Source organism: Neoarius graeffei, chromosome 6 (genome assembly GCF_027579695.1).
Source record: "Neoarius graeffei isolate fNeoGra1 chromosome 6, fNeoGra1.pri, whole genome shotgun sequence".
NCBI classification, from domain to species: domain Eukaryota; kingdom Metazoa; phylum Chordata; class Actinopteri; order Siluriformes; family Ariidae; genus Neoarius; species Neoarius graeffei.
Genome location: NC_083574.1, coordinates 71332717 through 71349206, shown reverse-complemented (window position 1 = coordinate 71349206; position 16490 = coordinate 71332717). Strand labels below are relative to the sequence as shown.

Sequence of the window (16490 nt, the reverse complement as noted above, 5' to 3'; positions counted from 1 at the left end):
CGTTACAGAGACCTAAAAAAGACAAATGACAGCTAAAGATGAACATTTAAACTGTGTAATTCTTATTTAAAGCTGCGGCAAATTAGGCCAGTTATACGATTTGAAGCCTGACGAGGCTTAAGGTTCAGGTTAGTGAGTCTTATTCTACGTAAATTTAGACAAACTCTTGCAAAAGATTTCATCTTAATCTTTATTGAGGAAGCCAACTTCACTGGGGGGTGATTTACAGAGGAGTCCTCGAAAATAAACATATACAATGCCTTGCAAAAGTATTCATCCTCCTTGGTGTTTGTCCTGATTTGTTGCATTACAAGAGGAATTAAAATGGGTTTTTGGACGGTTAGCACCATTTGATTTACACGACATACCTACAACTTTAAAGGTGCTTTTTTTTTATTTTTTTTTTTTATTGTGACACAAACAGTAATTAAGATGAAAAAAAAAACCCAGAAATCTGGAGTGTGCATAAGTATAACCCACCCCCAAGTCAAGACTGTGTAGAGCCACCTTTTGCTACAATTACAGCTGCAAGTCTCTTGGGGTGTGTCTCCATTAGCTTAGCACATCTAGCCACTGGGATTTTTGCCCATTCCTCAAGGCAAAACTGCTCCAACTCCTTCAGGTTAGATGGGTTGTGTTGTGGCAATCTTCAAGTTATGCCACAGATTCTCAATTGGATTGAGATCTGGGCTTTGTTTAGGCCATTCCAAGACATTTAAATGTGTCCCTTTAAACCACTCCAGTGTAGCTTTAGCAGTATGTTTAGGGTCACTGTCCTGCTAGACCGTAAACCTTCTTCCCAGTCTCAAACCTCTGGCTGACTCAAACAGGTTTTGCTCCAGAATTGCCCTGTATTTAGTGCCATCCATCTTTCCTTCAGTGCTGACCAGCTTTCCTGTTCCTGCAGATGAAAAACATCCCCACAGCATCATGCTGCCACCACCATGCTTCATTGTAGGAATGGTGTTCTCAGGGTGTTGGGTTTGCGCCACACATGGCATTTCCCATGATGGCCAAAAAGATAAATTTTTGTCTCATTTGACCAGAGAATCATCTGTGTGTTTGGGGAGTCTGCCACATTCTGTTGGGCAAACTCCAAATGTGAATTTTTAAGCAATGACTTTTTTTTAGAACTGCCACCTTATTGTGGTGGAGGGGTTTGTGTGCTTGAATGATCCTAGGAGCTATGTTGTCGGGGGCATTATGCTCCTGTCAGGGTTTCCCAAGGCAGACAGGTCCTAGGTGACAGGCCAGACCAAGAGCAGTTCACCAAAAACCTCTATGGAGAAAAAAGCAAGGACCGTGACGTCGCCCGGTATGACGCAGCCGGGGCCCCACCCTGGAGCCAGGCCCGGGGTTGGGGCTCGTATGCGAGCGCTTGGTGGCCGGGCCTTTGCCCATGGGGCCCGGCCGGGCTCAGCCCGAAGAGGTGACGTGGGCCCGACCTCCTGTGGGTTCACCACCCACAGAGGTAGCAGTAGGGGATTGGTGTAGTGTGGATTGGGTGGCAGTCGAAGGCAGGGGCCTCGACAACCTGATCCTCGGACACAGCGGCTGGCTGTTGGGACATGGAATGTCACTTCGCTGGGGGGGGAAAGAGCCTGAGCTTGTGCGGGAGGTTGAGAGGTACCGGCTAGAGATAGTCAGGCTCACCTCCACGCACAGCTTGGGCTCTGGAACCCAGCTCCTTGAGAGGGGCTGGACTTTCCACTTCTCTGGAGTCGCCCGTGGTGAGCGGCGGCGGGCTGGTGTGGGCTTGCTTATAGCTCCCCAGCTCAGCCGCCATGTGTTGGAGTTTACCCCAGTGAACGAGAGGGTCGCCTCTCTGTGCCTTCGGATTAGGGAGAGGGCTCTTGCTGTTGTTTGTGCCTACGGGCCAAATAGCAGTATAGAGTATCCGGCCTTCTTGGAGTCCCTGGGAGAGGTACTGAGGGGTGCTCAGACTGGGGACTCCATTGTGCTACTGGGGGACTTCAATGCTCACGTGGGCGATGACAGTGACACCTGGAGGGGTGTGGTTGGGAGGAACGGCCTCCCCGATCTGAACCCGAGTGGTGTTTTGTTATTGGACTTCTGTGCTAGTCACGGTTTGTCCATAACGACCACCATGTTCGAGCATAGGGGTGTCCATAAGTGCACGTGGCACCAGGACACCTTAGGTCGGAGGTCAATGATCGACTTTGTAGTCGTTTCATCTGATCTCCGGCCCTATGTCTTGGACACTCGGGTGAAGAGAGGGGCTGAGCTGTCAACTGATCACCACCTGGTGGTGAGTTGGATCCGCTGGCGGAGGAGGAAGCTGGACAGACCTGGCAGGCCCAAACATATGGTGAGGGTCTGCTGGGAACGTCTGGCCGAGCACTCTGTTGGGGAGGTCTTTAACTCCCACCTCTGGGAGAGCTTTTTCCAGCTTCCGAGGGAGGCGGGGGACATTGAGTCTGAGTGGACCATGTTCTCTACCTCCATTGTGGACACAGCTGTTCGGAGCTGTGGCCGCAAGGTCTCCGGTGCCTGTCATGGCGGTAATCCCCGAACCCGGTGGTGGACACCGGAAGTAAGGGATGCCGTCAAGCTGAAGGAGGAGTCCTATCGGGCCATGTTGACCTCCGGGACTCCTGAGGCAGCTGACGGGTGTCGGCAGGCCAGGCGTGCTGCAGCTCGGGCAGTTGCAGAGGCAAAAACTCGGAACTGGGAGGAGTTCGGGGAGGCCATGGAGAAGGACTATCGGTCGGCCTTGAAGAAATTCTGGCAAACCGTCCGGTGCCTCAGGAGGGGGAAGCAGTACTCTGCCAACACTGTTTACAGTGCGGGTGGGGAGCTGTTGACCTCAACTGGGGACATTGTCAGGCGGTGGAAGGAATACTTTGAGGATCTCCTCAATCCCACCATCATGTCTTCCACTGAGGAGACTGAGGCTGATGACTCAGAGGTGGACTCGTCCATTACCCAAGCCAAAGTCACTGAGGTGGTTTGCAAGCTCCTCGGTGGCAAGACACCGGGGGTGGATGAGATCCGCCCTGAGTATCTCAAGTCTCTGGATGTTGTGGGGCTGTCTTGGTTGACACGCCTCTGCAACATCGCGTGGCGGTCGGGGACAGTGCCTCTGGAGTGGCAGACTGGGGTGGTGGTCCCTCTTTTTAAGAAAGGGGACCGGAGAGTGTGCTCCAATTATAGGGGAATCACACTTCTCAGCCTCCCAGGGAAAGTTTACTCCAGGGTACTGGAGAGGAGAATTTGACCAATAGTCGAACCTCGGATCCAGGAGGAACAATGCGGTTTTCATCCTGGTCGCGGAACACTGGACCAGCTCTATACCCTTCATAGGGTGCTCGAGGGTTCATGGGAGTTTGCCCAACCAGTCCACATGTGCTTTGTGGATCTGGAGAAGGCATTCGACCGTGTCCCCTGTGGTATTCTGTGGGGGGTGCTTCGGGAGTATGGGGTTCGGGGCTCTTTGCTAAGGGCTGTCCAGTCCCTGTACGAACGGAGCAGGAGTCTAGTTCGCATTGCCAGCAGTAAGTCAGACCTGTTCCCAGTGCATGTTGGACTCCGGCAGGGCTGCCCTTTGTCACCAGTTCTGTTCATAATTTTTATGGACAGAATTTCTAGGCGCAGCCAGGGGCCGGAAGGAATCCTGTTTGGGAACCACAGGATTTCATCTCTGCTTTTTGCAGATGATGTTGTCCTGTTGGCTTCTTCAAACCAGGACCTTCAGCATGCACTGGGGTGGTTTGCAGTCGAGTATGAAGCGGCTGGGATGAGAATCAGCACCTCCAAGTCCGAGGCCATGGTTCTCAACCGGAAAAGGGTGGCTTGCCCTCTCCAGGTTGGTGGAGAAGTCCTGCCTCAAGTGGAGGAGTTTAAGTATCTCGGGATCTTGTTCACGAGTGAGGGAAGGATGGAGCGTGAGATCGACAGGCGGATCGGTGCAGCCTCCGCAGTGATGCGGTCGCTTTACCGGTCCGTCGTGGTGAAGAAGGAGCTGAGCCAAAAGGCGAAGCTCTCAATTTACCGGTCGATCTACGTTCCGACTCTCACCTATGGTCATGAGCTTTGGGTAATGACAGAAAGAACAAGATCGCGGTTACAAGTGGCCGAAATGAGTTTCCTTCGCAGGGTGGCTGGGAGCTCCCTTAGAGATAGGGTGAGAAGCACAGTCACTCGGGAGGAGCTCGGAGTAGAGCTGCTGCTCCTCCACATCGAGAGGAATCAGCTGAGGTGGCTCGGGCATCTTTTTCGGATGCCTCCTGGACACCTCCCTGGGGAGGTGTTCCAGGCATGTCACCCCGGGAGGAGGCCCCGGGGAAGACCCAGGACACGCTGGAGGGACTATGTCTCTCGGCTGGCCTGGGAACGCCTCGGTGTTCTTCCCGAGGAGCTGGCCAAGGTGTCTGGGGAAAGGGAAGTTTGGGCTTCCATGCTTAGACTGCTGCCTCCGCGACCCGGTCCCGGATAAGCAGAAGAAGATGAGACGAGACGAGACTTTTTTTTTTTTCTGGCCACTCTTCCATAAAACCCCATTCTGTGGAGTGTATGGCTTAAAGTGGTCCTATGGACAGATAGTCCCATCTCCGCTGTGGATCTTTGAAGCTCCTTCAGTGTTACAGTATCATTGGTGTTTTTGTTGCATCTCTGATTAACGCCCTCCTTGCCTGGTCTGTGAGTTTTGTTGGGTGGCCTTCTCTTGTCAGGTTTGTAGTGGTGCCATATTCTTTCCATTTTGCTATAATGGATTTAATGGTGCTCCCTAGGATATTCAAAGTTTGGGATTTTTTTTATAAACCAACCCTGATCTATACTTCTCCACAACTTTGTCTCTGACCTGTTTGGAGGCTCCTTGATTCTCATGTTGCTTGCTTAGTAGTGTAGCAGAGTCAGGGTCCTTCCAGAACAGGTTGATTTATACAGACATCATGTGACAGATCATGTGACACTTTGATTGCACACAGGTGGATCTTAATCAACTAATTATGTGACTTAGGAAGTGAATTGGTTGGACCAGCTCTTATTTAGGGGTTTCATACGAAGGGGGGTGAATACTTATGCACACTCCAGACTTGTTTTTTTCATCTTAATTATTGTTTGCTTCACAATTAAAAAAAAAAACAAAACAAAACAATGTGCACCTTTAAAGTGGTAGGCATGTTGTGTAAATCAAATGGTGCGAACCCTCCAAAAATCCATTTTAATTCCAGCTTGTAATGTGACAAAACAGGACAAACACCAAGGGGGATGAATACTTTTGCAAGGCACTGTAAACAATATAAATAATAATACATTAAAAATAAAATAACTAAATTCGACATTAAATTCTATATCACTTATCCAAAAGTAAAATAGGATCACTGCAATCGTATGACACCACCATTAATCACGACCACCAGAATCCCTTCCAGCTCATCATGAAAGATAAACTAAAAAGGACCCCATCGACATGAATAATACAATAGCACTGACCTTAAGTATGCTCACTGATGCATTAAATTGAAGCTCTAGCTAGGACACGTTTGAAAGCTGCTAAAGTAGAGAAATGTCTAAGGAGTTCCAGCCATTGGCAGCAAAGTTAATGGTTGACCAGTGTTCCCCTCTCCTAATAGCAGTGGTTTTACGGATGTTATTTCTGGACCTAGTATTATAATTATGAAAATTCTTATTGAATGAACACTCAAAGGGGTGTAAAAAAACAATTGTTAATTGACTTGTAAACAAAAATAGCACAGTGTTCTGCCCTACAACGTTGTAATAGCTTCCAGTGAAGCTTCCCAAGTGCATTACTGGCAGATGTGCGTGGGGGGGAGATCTAAAATAAGTCGCACAGCTGTATTATGTAGAGTTTGCAGCTCAGCCATGAAAGTTGAGTTCCCTCGGTCACCCCAAATAATATCCCCAATATCGAAAAGTGGCAACACATACAGTTGTGGTCAGAAGTTTACATACAGTGACATGAATGTCATCTTGGATATGAATGTCATGGCAATATTTGGGATTTCAGTAATTTCTTCGAACTGTTCTTTTTCTGTGGCAGAATGGTTGTACAGCATACATCTTTAATTAAAAAAAAAAACACTAGAATTTGGTGCACAAGTTTTAATTTTGTTTGGGTTTTCTGAAATCAACACAGGGTCAAAATTATACATTGAGTCAAAAATATACATACAGCACACCTAATATTTGGGTAAAATGTCTCTTTGCAAGATTCACCTTGACCAAACATTTTTGTTTCCCATGAACAAGCTTCTGGCAGAATTCTGATTGGATATTTCACGACTCTTCATGGTAGAATTGGTAGACTTCAGTTAATTTTTTTTTTCTTGGCATGGACTCGACTTATAAGCATGATCCATATACTAGTGCATCTCAAAAAATTAGAATATTGTGAAAAAGTTCAATATTTTCCATCAGTTATTTAAGAAAGTGAAAATGTTCTATATTATAGACTCATTACACATAAACTAAAATGTTTCAAGCATTTTTCTATTTTAATTTTAATCAGTATGGCATACAGTACAAAAAAAATCTCAAAATATTAGAATATTTCATTTTGAGTCTGAGTAAAACAGTATGAACACAGTGTATCTCTCGGTCTAGTTCAGTACACACAACCACAGTCATGGGGAAGACTGCTGACTTGACTGTTGTCCAGAAGATGATCACTGATGCCCTCCACAAGGAGGGTAAGCTACAAAAGGTCATTGCTGAAAAGGGTGGCTGGAAAAGGTGCACAAGCAACAGGGATGGCCGCAGTCTTGAGAGGATTGTCAAGAAAAGTTGATTCAAGAACTTGGGAGAGCTTCGCAAGGAGTGGACTAAGGCTGGTGTCAATATATCAAGACCCATCACGAACAGACATCTTCAAGAAAGGGGATACAACTTTCGCATTCCTAATATCAAGCTACTCCTGAGCCAGAGACAATGTCAGAAGTGTCTTATCTGGGCTAAGGAGAGAAAGAACTGGACTATTACTCAGTGGTCCAAAGTCCTCTTTTCAGATGAAAGTACATTTTGTATTTCATTTGGAAATCACAGTCCTAGAGTCTGGAGGAAGAGTGGAGAGGCACAGAATCCAAGGTGTTTGAAGCCCAGTGTGAAGTTTCCACAGTCTGTGATGATTTGGGGTGCCATGTCATCTGCTGGTGTTGGTCCACTGTATTTTATCAAGTCCAAAGTCAACACAGCCATCTGCCAGGAGATTTTAGAGCACTTTATGCTTCCATCTGCTGACGAGCTTTTTGGAGATGCTGATTTCCTTTTCCAGCAGGACTTAGCACCTGCCCACAGTGCCAAAACTACTACCAAATGGTTTGCTGACCATGATATTACTGTGTTTGATTGGCCAGCCAACTTGCCTGACCTGAACCCCATAGAGAATCTATGGGGTATTGTCAAGAGGAAGATGAGAAACACCCAACGCAAAAATACAGATACGCTGAAGGCCACTATCAAAGCAACCTGGGCTTCAATAAAACCTCAGCAGTGCCACAGACTGATCACCTCCATGCCACACTGCATTGATGCAGTAATTCATGGTAAAGGAACCCCAACCAAGTATTGAGTGTATAAATGAATATACTTTTCAGAAGTTGGACATTTCTGTATTGTAAATCCTTTTTTGATTGATCTTAGGGAATATTCTAATAATTTGAGATACTGGATTTCTGATTTTCATGAGCTATAAGCCATAATAATCGAAATTAAAACAAAAAAGGCTTTAAATATTTCACTTTACATGTAATTAATATAGAATATATGAAAGTTTACCTTTTTGAATTAAATTATGAAAAAAGGAACTTTTTCATGGTATTCTAATTTTTTAAGATGCACTAGTATTTTCAATAGGGTTGAAGTCAGGATTTGTCTTAAGCTTAATGTTAGCCTGTTTTATCCTCCACAACCAGCTCTGATGTGTGTTTGGGTTCATTGTCCTGTTGTAACTCCCAAGTCGTGTTCAGGTTTCTGATGGTTTATGGTAAAGAATTCTGAGGTAGTCTTCCTTCTTCATTATTCCATCCACTTTGTGCAATGAACCAGTTCCACTGGCAGCAAAACAGCTCCAGAGCATGATGATCCTACCACCACCATCAGCTGGTACAGTGTTCCTCTGTACATGGTGGTCATTGTGGCCAAACAACTCAATCTTTGTCTCATCTGACCATACAGCTTTTCTCCAGAAGGCTTTTTCTTTGTCCATGTGGTCAGTTTCAAACTTCAGTTAAGCTTGAAGGTGTCAATTTTGGAGCAGGGGGTTATTTCTTGGATAGCAGCCTCTTAGTCCATGGTGATCTGAACTGTCGACAGTGATCCATCAGCTTCCAGTTCATGGCAGGGCTGTGCCATGGTGATTCCCAGGTTGTTCCTGATCATCCAAACCAAATTCCTTTCAGCTGAGAGTGACAGTTTGGGTTTTCTTGAAGCAAAGTGGCTTTGCAAAGTGACTACATACAAGTAACTTGCATACAAGTGTTTGAACTGCTATTGGGATCTGCAGTTGTTTAGAAATGGCTCTAAGAAACATTCCAGAGTTGTGTATATATCTGCGATCCTCTTTCTCAGATCTGCACTGAACTCCTTGGACTTTCCCATTTTACTGTGTGTTGGTCAGTCCAATGAGTGCTGTAAACAAACCCTTTTTATGAAGGCACAGAGAAGCTACCAGCTGTAGTTAATCATGATCACTAACAGGAAATTAAGAGACCTCGGCCTTGGCAAGACGAGACACGTTTTGGAAGTTTCAGCACCTCTGAATTAATAATCTAAGTGAGCGTATGTAAAATTTGACCCTATATGTATATTTTTGACCCTGTGTTGATTTCAGAAAATCCAAAGAAAATTAAAACCTGTGCACCAAATTCTAGTGGTTTTTTTTTAATTAAAGATGTACAGTGGTGCTTGAAAGTTTGTGAACCCTTTAGAATTTTCTATATTTCTGCAGAAATATGACCTAAAACAACATCAGATTTTCACACAAGTCCTAAAAGTAGATAAAAAGAACCCAGTTAAACAAATGAGACAAAAATATTATACTTGGTCATTTATTTATTGAGAAAAATGATCCAATATTACATATCTGTGAGTGGCAAAAGTGTGTAAACCTCTAGGATTAGCAATTAATTTGAAGGTGAAATTAGAGTCAGGTGTTTTCAATCAATGGGATGACAATCAGGTGTGAGTTTTATTTATTTATTTATTTATTTATTTATTTATTTTATTTAAAGAACAGGGATCTATCAAAGTCTGATCTTCACAACACATTTGTGGAAGTGTATCATGGCACGAATAAAGGAGATTTCTGAGGACCTCAGAAAAAACGTTGATGATGCTCATCAGGCTGGAAAAAGTTACAAAACCATCTCTAAAGAGTTTGGACTCCACTAATCCACAGTCAGACAGATTGTGTACAAATGGAGGAAATTCAAGACCACTGTTACCCTCCCCAGGAGTGGTCGACCAACAAAGATCGCTCCGAGAACAAGGTGTGTAATAGTCGGCGAGGTCACAAAGGACCCCAGGGTAACTTCTAAGCAACTGAAGGCCTCTCTCACATTGGCTAATGTTAATGTTCACGAGTCCACCATCAGGAGAACACTGAACAACAATGGTGTGCATGGCAGGGTTGCAAAGAGAAAGCCACTGCTCTCCAAAAAGAACATTGCTGCTTGTCTGCAGTTTGCTAAAGATCACGTGGAGAAACCAGAAGGCTATTGGAAAAATGTATTGTGGACGGATGAGACCAAAATAGAATGTTTGGGTTTAAATGAGAAGCGTTATGTTTGGAGAAAGGAAAACACTGCATTCCAGCATAAGAACCTTATCCTATCTGTGAAACGTGGTGGTGGTAATATCATGGTTTGGGCCTGTTTTGCTGCATCTGGGCCAGGATTCATTGATGCAAAAATGAATTCTCAATTATACCAGCAAATTCTAAAGGAAAATGTCAGGACATATGTCCATGAACTGAATCTCAAGAGAAGGTGGGTCATGCAGCAAGACAACGACCCTAAGCACAGAAGTCGTTCTACCAAAGAATAGTTAAAGAAGAATAAAGTTAATGTTTTGGAATGGCCAAGTCAAAGTCCTGACCTTAATCCAATCGAAATGTTGTGGAAGGACCTGAAGCGATCAGTTCATATGAGGAAACCCACCAACATCCCAGAGTTGAAGCTGTTCTGTATGGAGGAATGGGCTAAAATTCCTCCAAGCCAGTGTGCAGGACTGATCAACAGTTACCAGAAATGTTTAATTGCAGTTATTGCTGCACAAGGGGGTCACACCAGATACTGAAAGCAAATGTTCACGTACTTTTGCCACTCACAGATATGTAATATTGAATCACTTTCCTCAATAAATAAATGGCCAATTATAATATTTTGTCTCATTTGTTTAACTGGGTTCTCTTTATCTACTTTTAGGACTTGTGTGAAAATCTGATGATGTTTTAGGTCATATTTTTGCAGAAATATAGAAAATTCTAAAGGGTTCACAAACTTTCAAGCACCACTGAATGCTGTACAATCATTCTGCCACAGAAAAAGAACAGTTCAAAAAAATTACTGAAAGCCCAAATATTGCCATGACATTCATATCCAAGATAACATTTATGTCACTATATGTAATCTTCTGACCACAACTGTAGCTATTAAAAAAAATAACAACAATGTAATTCTAGCATTAAGAGGTAAATATGATTTAATGTGCTTTAAAAGACCCAGTTTCTTATTAATCTTACTCCGGATATGCTCCAAATGATCACCCCATGTAAGGTTCTTGGTAATAGCTATTCCTAGATATGTGAAAGATATAAGACTATTTTTCATCTTTTTATGAATAGCACATATTGTTGTGTAAAATCAGGGTCTCAGATATTTGGATCGTGCTGTGGCCAATCAGCAGCAGCAGCAGAAACAGGTTGTTTAATCTGAACACAACTGTCTTGAAGAGGGATATGAGAAAGGAACTGAAGGCTTATGAAATTCTGGGAGAATATTCCGTCTCTGATGACTCTTCTGTCTCCTTTCTCAGTTTTCCAAAGAGGTGCTGGCAAACATTTACTCGGCATACATCGACAACTTCTTGAATGCCAAAGATGCCGTGAGGATCGCTAAAGAAGCCAAACCTGCTTTCATGAAGTTTTTGGAGGTATGTTTCTCACCCTGTGTGTTTACGTGTGTATATATTCCTCTGAGATTCATGCATGGGTCAGACAATCCCTGCATGTTTGTGCCATTACGTTTCTGAGATCAAGCTGTTGGGGCTCATACATGTCTGACATTGAATGATGTCATCGTTTTTTTTTTTTTCATGGTTTGTGAACTTTGCTCATTTGATGTGCACTGCACAGAGAGAAACTGAAAAACGTAGGGTTTTCATTCCATTCTAAAATGGCTGATGTCCCAATAGGAACACTGAGTCATGAATTGTACCGTCTGAGACAAAGTTCCATCCCAAAATCTGGAGTGCACACAATCCATTCTAACAAGATTTTGCCATCTGTTTTTTTTTTCCCCCCTCAGTGTTGTGTTTTTCTTGGTGGCTAAAGGAATGAGTTGTTACCCAGAATGCACCACAAGTGTCAGTTTTAGCTGCAAGGAATGGCCATGAGCCAGCAGATATCACACTGAGGATAATTTGGAATGGAATTAAAAGTACTGGGTTTCACAGAAGTGTGTTGTCGTTGGGAGATCATGAGTGTGAACTGATGAACTGAAAATGTCTCAAACAGCCATGGCCGGGAGTCCAAGATTAGTCATGCTGCCTGGGTGGGAAGGATGGCAATACTCTGTGCTCTGTCAATTATGAGCATTTGTGAGCTCATGTACTGTATGTGGAAGAGGGTAGATAGCACTTTCCGAATACTTGTGTGTTACACTGCACTGTGCAGCAGTTTGAAAAGATGAAGTTGAAGTTGGCTGGATGCACCTTTCTCAGAGGAAGCACATGTTAGCCTTCACTTTTCCACTTGGTTGGTAGTGGATATGTAATTGGAGAGAGCTATCTCATATGTGGGGAATTGACCCAAATTAGGAAAAAACAAGATAAGCATGGGAAAATGATGTAATATTTACTTATGAGCTATTTACTGAGAGATGACAGTCCATCATTTGGCTAGAGTCACCAAAGTGCAGAAAGATTCACCAACTAAATATCTAGTGTTGTAGTCAAGACCAACTAAACTGAGATCAAGTCATGGCCAGGACCAGAGTGTATTGAGAGCGAGATTAGACCAAGATTTTGAGGGGTTGAGACCAAGTCGAGACCAAAGACCAAGGTGGGGCGAGATCGAGTCAAGACCAGGACCAGACCAGTGTGTGTGAAGGGCGGGGAGGAGTGACGGCCATTAACAGTAATGAAAATTTCCAATTAGTAATGAGTCACGTTATTTGTTGCATTTGAAGCAGGAAGATTTACATCCAATTATAGTAATGATTATCACAAAGGGCGGCACGGTGGTGTAGTGGTTAGCGCTGTCACCTCACAGCAAGAAGGTCTGGGTTCGAGCCCTGTGGCCGGCGAGGGCCTTTCTTTGTGGAGTTTGCATGTTCTCCCCGTGTCCGCGTGGGTTTCCTCCGGGTGCTCCGGTTTCCCCCACAGTCCAAAGACATGCAGGCTAGGTTAACTGGTGACTCTAAATTGACCGTAGGTGTGAATGTGAGTGTGAATGGTTGTCTGTGTCTGTGTCAGCCCTGTGATGACCTGGCGACTTGTCCAGGGTGTACCCCGCCTTTTGCCCGTAGTCAGCTGGGATAGGCTCCAGCTTGCCTGCGACCCTGTAGAATAGGATAAACCGGCTAGAGATAATGAGATGAGAATGAGAGATTATCACAAATAAATCAGACAATATGCAGACAAGTTAGTGATGTCCCCGCAGTTGTGGTCTTGACTAGCCTTGAAATAAAATCCTGAGTCTCTATGTCTGACACCAAGACAAGACTGAGAAAAACACGGTCAATTCCGAGACGAGACTGAGACCTACAAAAAGTGGTCTTGAGACCAGTGTTGTAGACGAGTCACTAAACCTCGTGTCCAAGTCTAGTCTCGAGTCCTCAGTGTTCAAGTCTGAGTCATTTAAAAAAAAATTCAAGTCGAGTCCACTATTGATCTGAGTCGAGTCCGATACAAATGAGACTGTCATACATGCACACATCATAAAACACACTGGAATTACCATGGAAATGTTTACAAGCCCTCGAATGCTCGAACCAGGTTCTGTTCTGCTAGCAATGGGATTCGCTAAGAACAAGACTCCAACTGCACCATTTGACGGTGGCTGTTGCTGCCTTTATGTGAAACCGTCTCTGCTACTGTGTTGGACTACTGTTACTGCTTAACTACCCCATTTTAGTTAAAAGGCTACAGATAAAAAGCTTGTTCATCACTTAGCAAGCCCCGCCCACTATCAACAGGACAAATAACACGAGAGGAGAGAGGGTTAACACTAGCTAGATCATTGGTCAGCAAACAAGCCCCGCTATCAACAGAGCAATGAACATAGCGTGTCACTTCCTTCTCTGGGTGGAGTCTTACCAAATGACGGTTGAAGCTCGAGGCTGTCCCCATCATCTCCTCAATAGTTCTTCTACATATAGAACACATAGCAGTGCATTTTTTCCCCACTGCACGAGAAGTCTGTATAAGCAAAGCAGACAATCCTAGGGCTTCTCTCCAGGCATTTTAGCGCCATTAGTGTAAGTTTGTTCCTGAACATGATGTATGAACAGGTGAATGTGCATTCTCTTGCAAGAAATGGGTATAAAAATTAATGTAGATATAAATATTTTACGGTATGCCAAATTATGACGTTACAAAAAATAAAGAGAAAATCCAAGTCCTTGTCTCCAATTTACGAGTCCGAATGCAATTAATGCACGAGTCCAAGTCGAGTCACGAGTCCTTAAAATTAGGGCACTAGTCCTGGACTCGAGTACTACAAGCCTGCTTGAGATTGGTCTCAAGTACTACAACACTATAAATATCTGCTCAGAATGGTTGTCTCTTTCCATGAAAGAGTGAATAGTGAGGCTGATGATCTCCACCAAGCAATCGTTTGACGACTGTCAGTATTGTATACCTACAAATTCTCTCTTAATCTACTTCATAGTTAACTACAATAGTGTAGAGACATTATGTTCTCCTTTCTACCCACTGGTCAACTTTTCTAGACACCAAACATCTTTCTCTTTGTTGTTCTATTTATAAGTGAATTTTAGGTCACATCGCTTGAGCGCTGGTGCAAATTCATGATAGTTGCCACAGGCAAAGCTGGCCTTAATATCACAGGCCTCATTTGTCGATGAATCCTTGATTTTGCTGTCACCTAGTGGTTGTGTCTGAAACCAGCTCCAGCGGTGCTTGAAAGTTTGTGAACCCTTTAGAATTTTCTATATTTCTGCAGAAATATGACCTAAAACATCATCAGATTTTCACACAAGCCCTAAAAGTAAATAAAGAGAACCCAGTTAAACAAATGAGGCAAAAATATTATACTTGGTCATTTATTTATGAAGGAAAATGATCCAATATTACATATCCGTGAGTGGCAAAAGTGTGTGAACTTCTAGGATTTGCAGTTAATTTGAAGGTGAAATTAAAGTCAGGTGTTTTCAATCAATGGGATGACAATCAGGTGTGAGTGGGCACCCTGTTTTATTTAAAGAACAGGGATCTATCAAAGTCTGATCTTCACAACACGTGTTTGTGGAAGTGTATCATGGCACGAACAAAGCAGATTTCTGAGGACCTCAGAAAAAGTGTTGTTGATGCTCATCAGGCATCTCTAAAGAGTTTGGACTCCACCAATCCACAGTCAGACAGATTGTGTACAAATGGAGGAAATTCAAGACCATTGTTACCCTCCCCAGGAGTGGTTGACCGACAAAGATCACTCCAATAGCAAGGTGTGTAATAGTCGGCGAGGTCACAAAGGACCCCAGGATAACTTCTAAGCAACTGAAGGCCTCTCTCACATTGGCTAATGTTAATGTTCATGAGTCCACCATCAGGAGAACACTGAACAACAATGGTGTGCATAGCAAGGTTGTAAGGAGAAAGCCACTGCTCTCCAAAAAGAGCATTGCTGCTCGTCTGCAGTTTGCTAAAGATCATGTGGACAAGCCAGAAGACCATTGGAAAAATGTTTTGTGGACGGATGAGACCAAAATAGAGCTTTTTGGTTTAAATGAGAAGCGTTATGTTTGGAGAAAGGAAAACACTGCATTCCAGCATAAGAACCTTATCCCATCTGTGAAACATGGTGGTGGTAGTATCATGGTTTGGGCCTGTTTTGCTGCATCTGGGCCAGGACGGCTTGCCATCATTGATGGAAAAATGAATTCTGAATTATACCAGTGAATTCAAAAGGTAAATGTCAGGACATCTGTCCATGAACTGAATCTTAAGAGAAGGTGGGTCATGCAGCAAGACAATGACCCTAAGCACACAAGTCGATCTACCAAAGAACGGTTAAAGAAGAATAAAGTTAATGTTTTGTAATGGCCAAGTCAAAGTCCTGACCTTAATCCAATTGAAATGTTGTGGAAGGACCTGAAGCGAGCAGCTCATGTGAGGAAACCCACCAACATCCCAGAGTTGAAGCTGTTCTTTATGGACAAATGGGCTAAAATTCCTCCAAGCCGGTGTGCAGGACTGATCAACAGTTACCGGAAACATTTAGTTGCAGTTATTGCTGCACAAGAGGGTCACACAAGATACTGAAAGCAAAGGTTCACATACTTTTGCCACTCACAGATATGTAATATTGGATCATTTTCCTCAATAAATAAATGACCAAGTATAATATTTTTGTCTCATTTGTTTAACTGGGTTCTCTTTGTCCACTTTTAGGACTTATGTGAAAATTTGATGTTTTAGGTCCTATTTCTGCAGAAATATAGAAAATTCTAAAGGGTTCACAAACTTTCAAGCACCACTGTAAATTACTATGCAGGGTCAAAAAAGGATATTTACGTTACATTTATATTTACTGATTTAGCGAATGCTTTTATAATGCATTTACATTTGTATTAGATTGCAGTTGAGCCCATATATATATATATATATGTGTGTGTGTGTGTGTGTGTGTCTCATTATTTTCTTCTTTCTCTCTCAAATACACAGCAAAGTATGCGAGAGAATAAAGAGAAGCAGGCTTTGGGTGATCTGATGATCAAGCCTGTGCAGCGCATCCCGCGCTATGAGCTCTTAGTCAAAGTGAGTGTTCAGTTGCTCCCCCCCCATCCTTTAGCTTATTGCTCATTATTTCCACATGCTCAGGATGTTGTTGAAATTTCTTCAATGTGTGTGGGGATTAGGATTTGCTGAAACACACTCCAGAAGATCACCCAGACCACTCGCACCTGCTGGATGCTCAGAAGAACATCAAGCGATTAGCTGAGAGGATCAATAAGGGACGACGTAACGCAGAGGAGGTGGAGCGAGAGACGCGGGTCATGCAGGAGATCGAAGCACACATAGAGGGGGTGGAGCATGTAAGACCCGTA

At 43.7% G+C, this 16490-nt stretch overlaps 1 protein-coding gene across 2 annotated transcripts in view; it reads left to right on the top strand.

Annotated features, from left to right (window-relative positions):
• The window catches only part of LOC132888082 (rho guanine nucleotide exchange factor 17-like), a 318980-nt gene that overhangs the window by 232289 nt on the left and 70201 nt on the right, over positions 1-16490 (top strand). For both annotated transcript variants that reach the window (XM_060924044.1, XM_060924045.1), the window contains 3 exons: positions 11017-11133; positions 16108-16200; positions 16302-16478. In XM_060924044.1, the coding sequence (XP_060780027.1) occupies positions 11017-11133; positions 16108-16200; positions 16302-16478 (387 nt within the window). The remainder of the gene's footprint in view (positions 1-11016; positions 11134-16107; positions 16201-16301; positions 16479-16490) is intronic.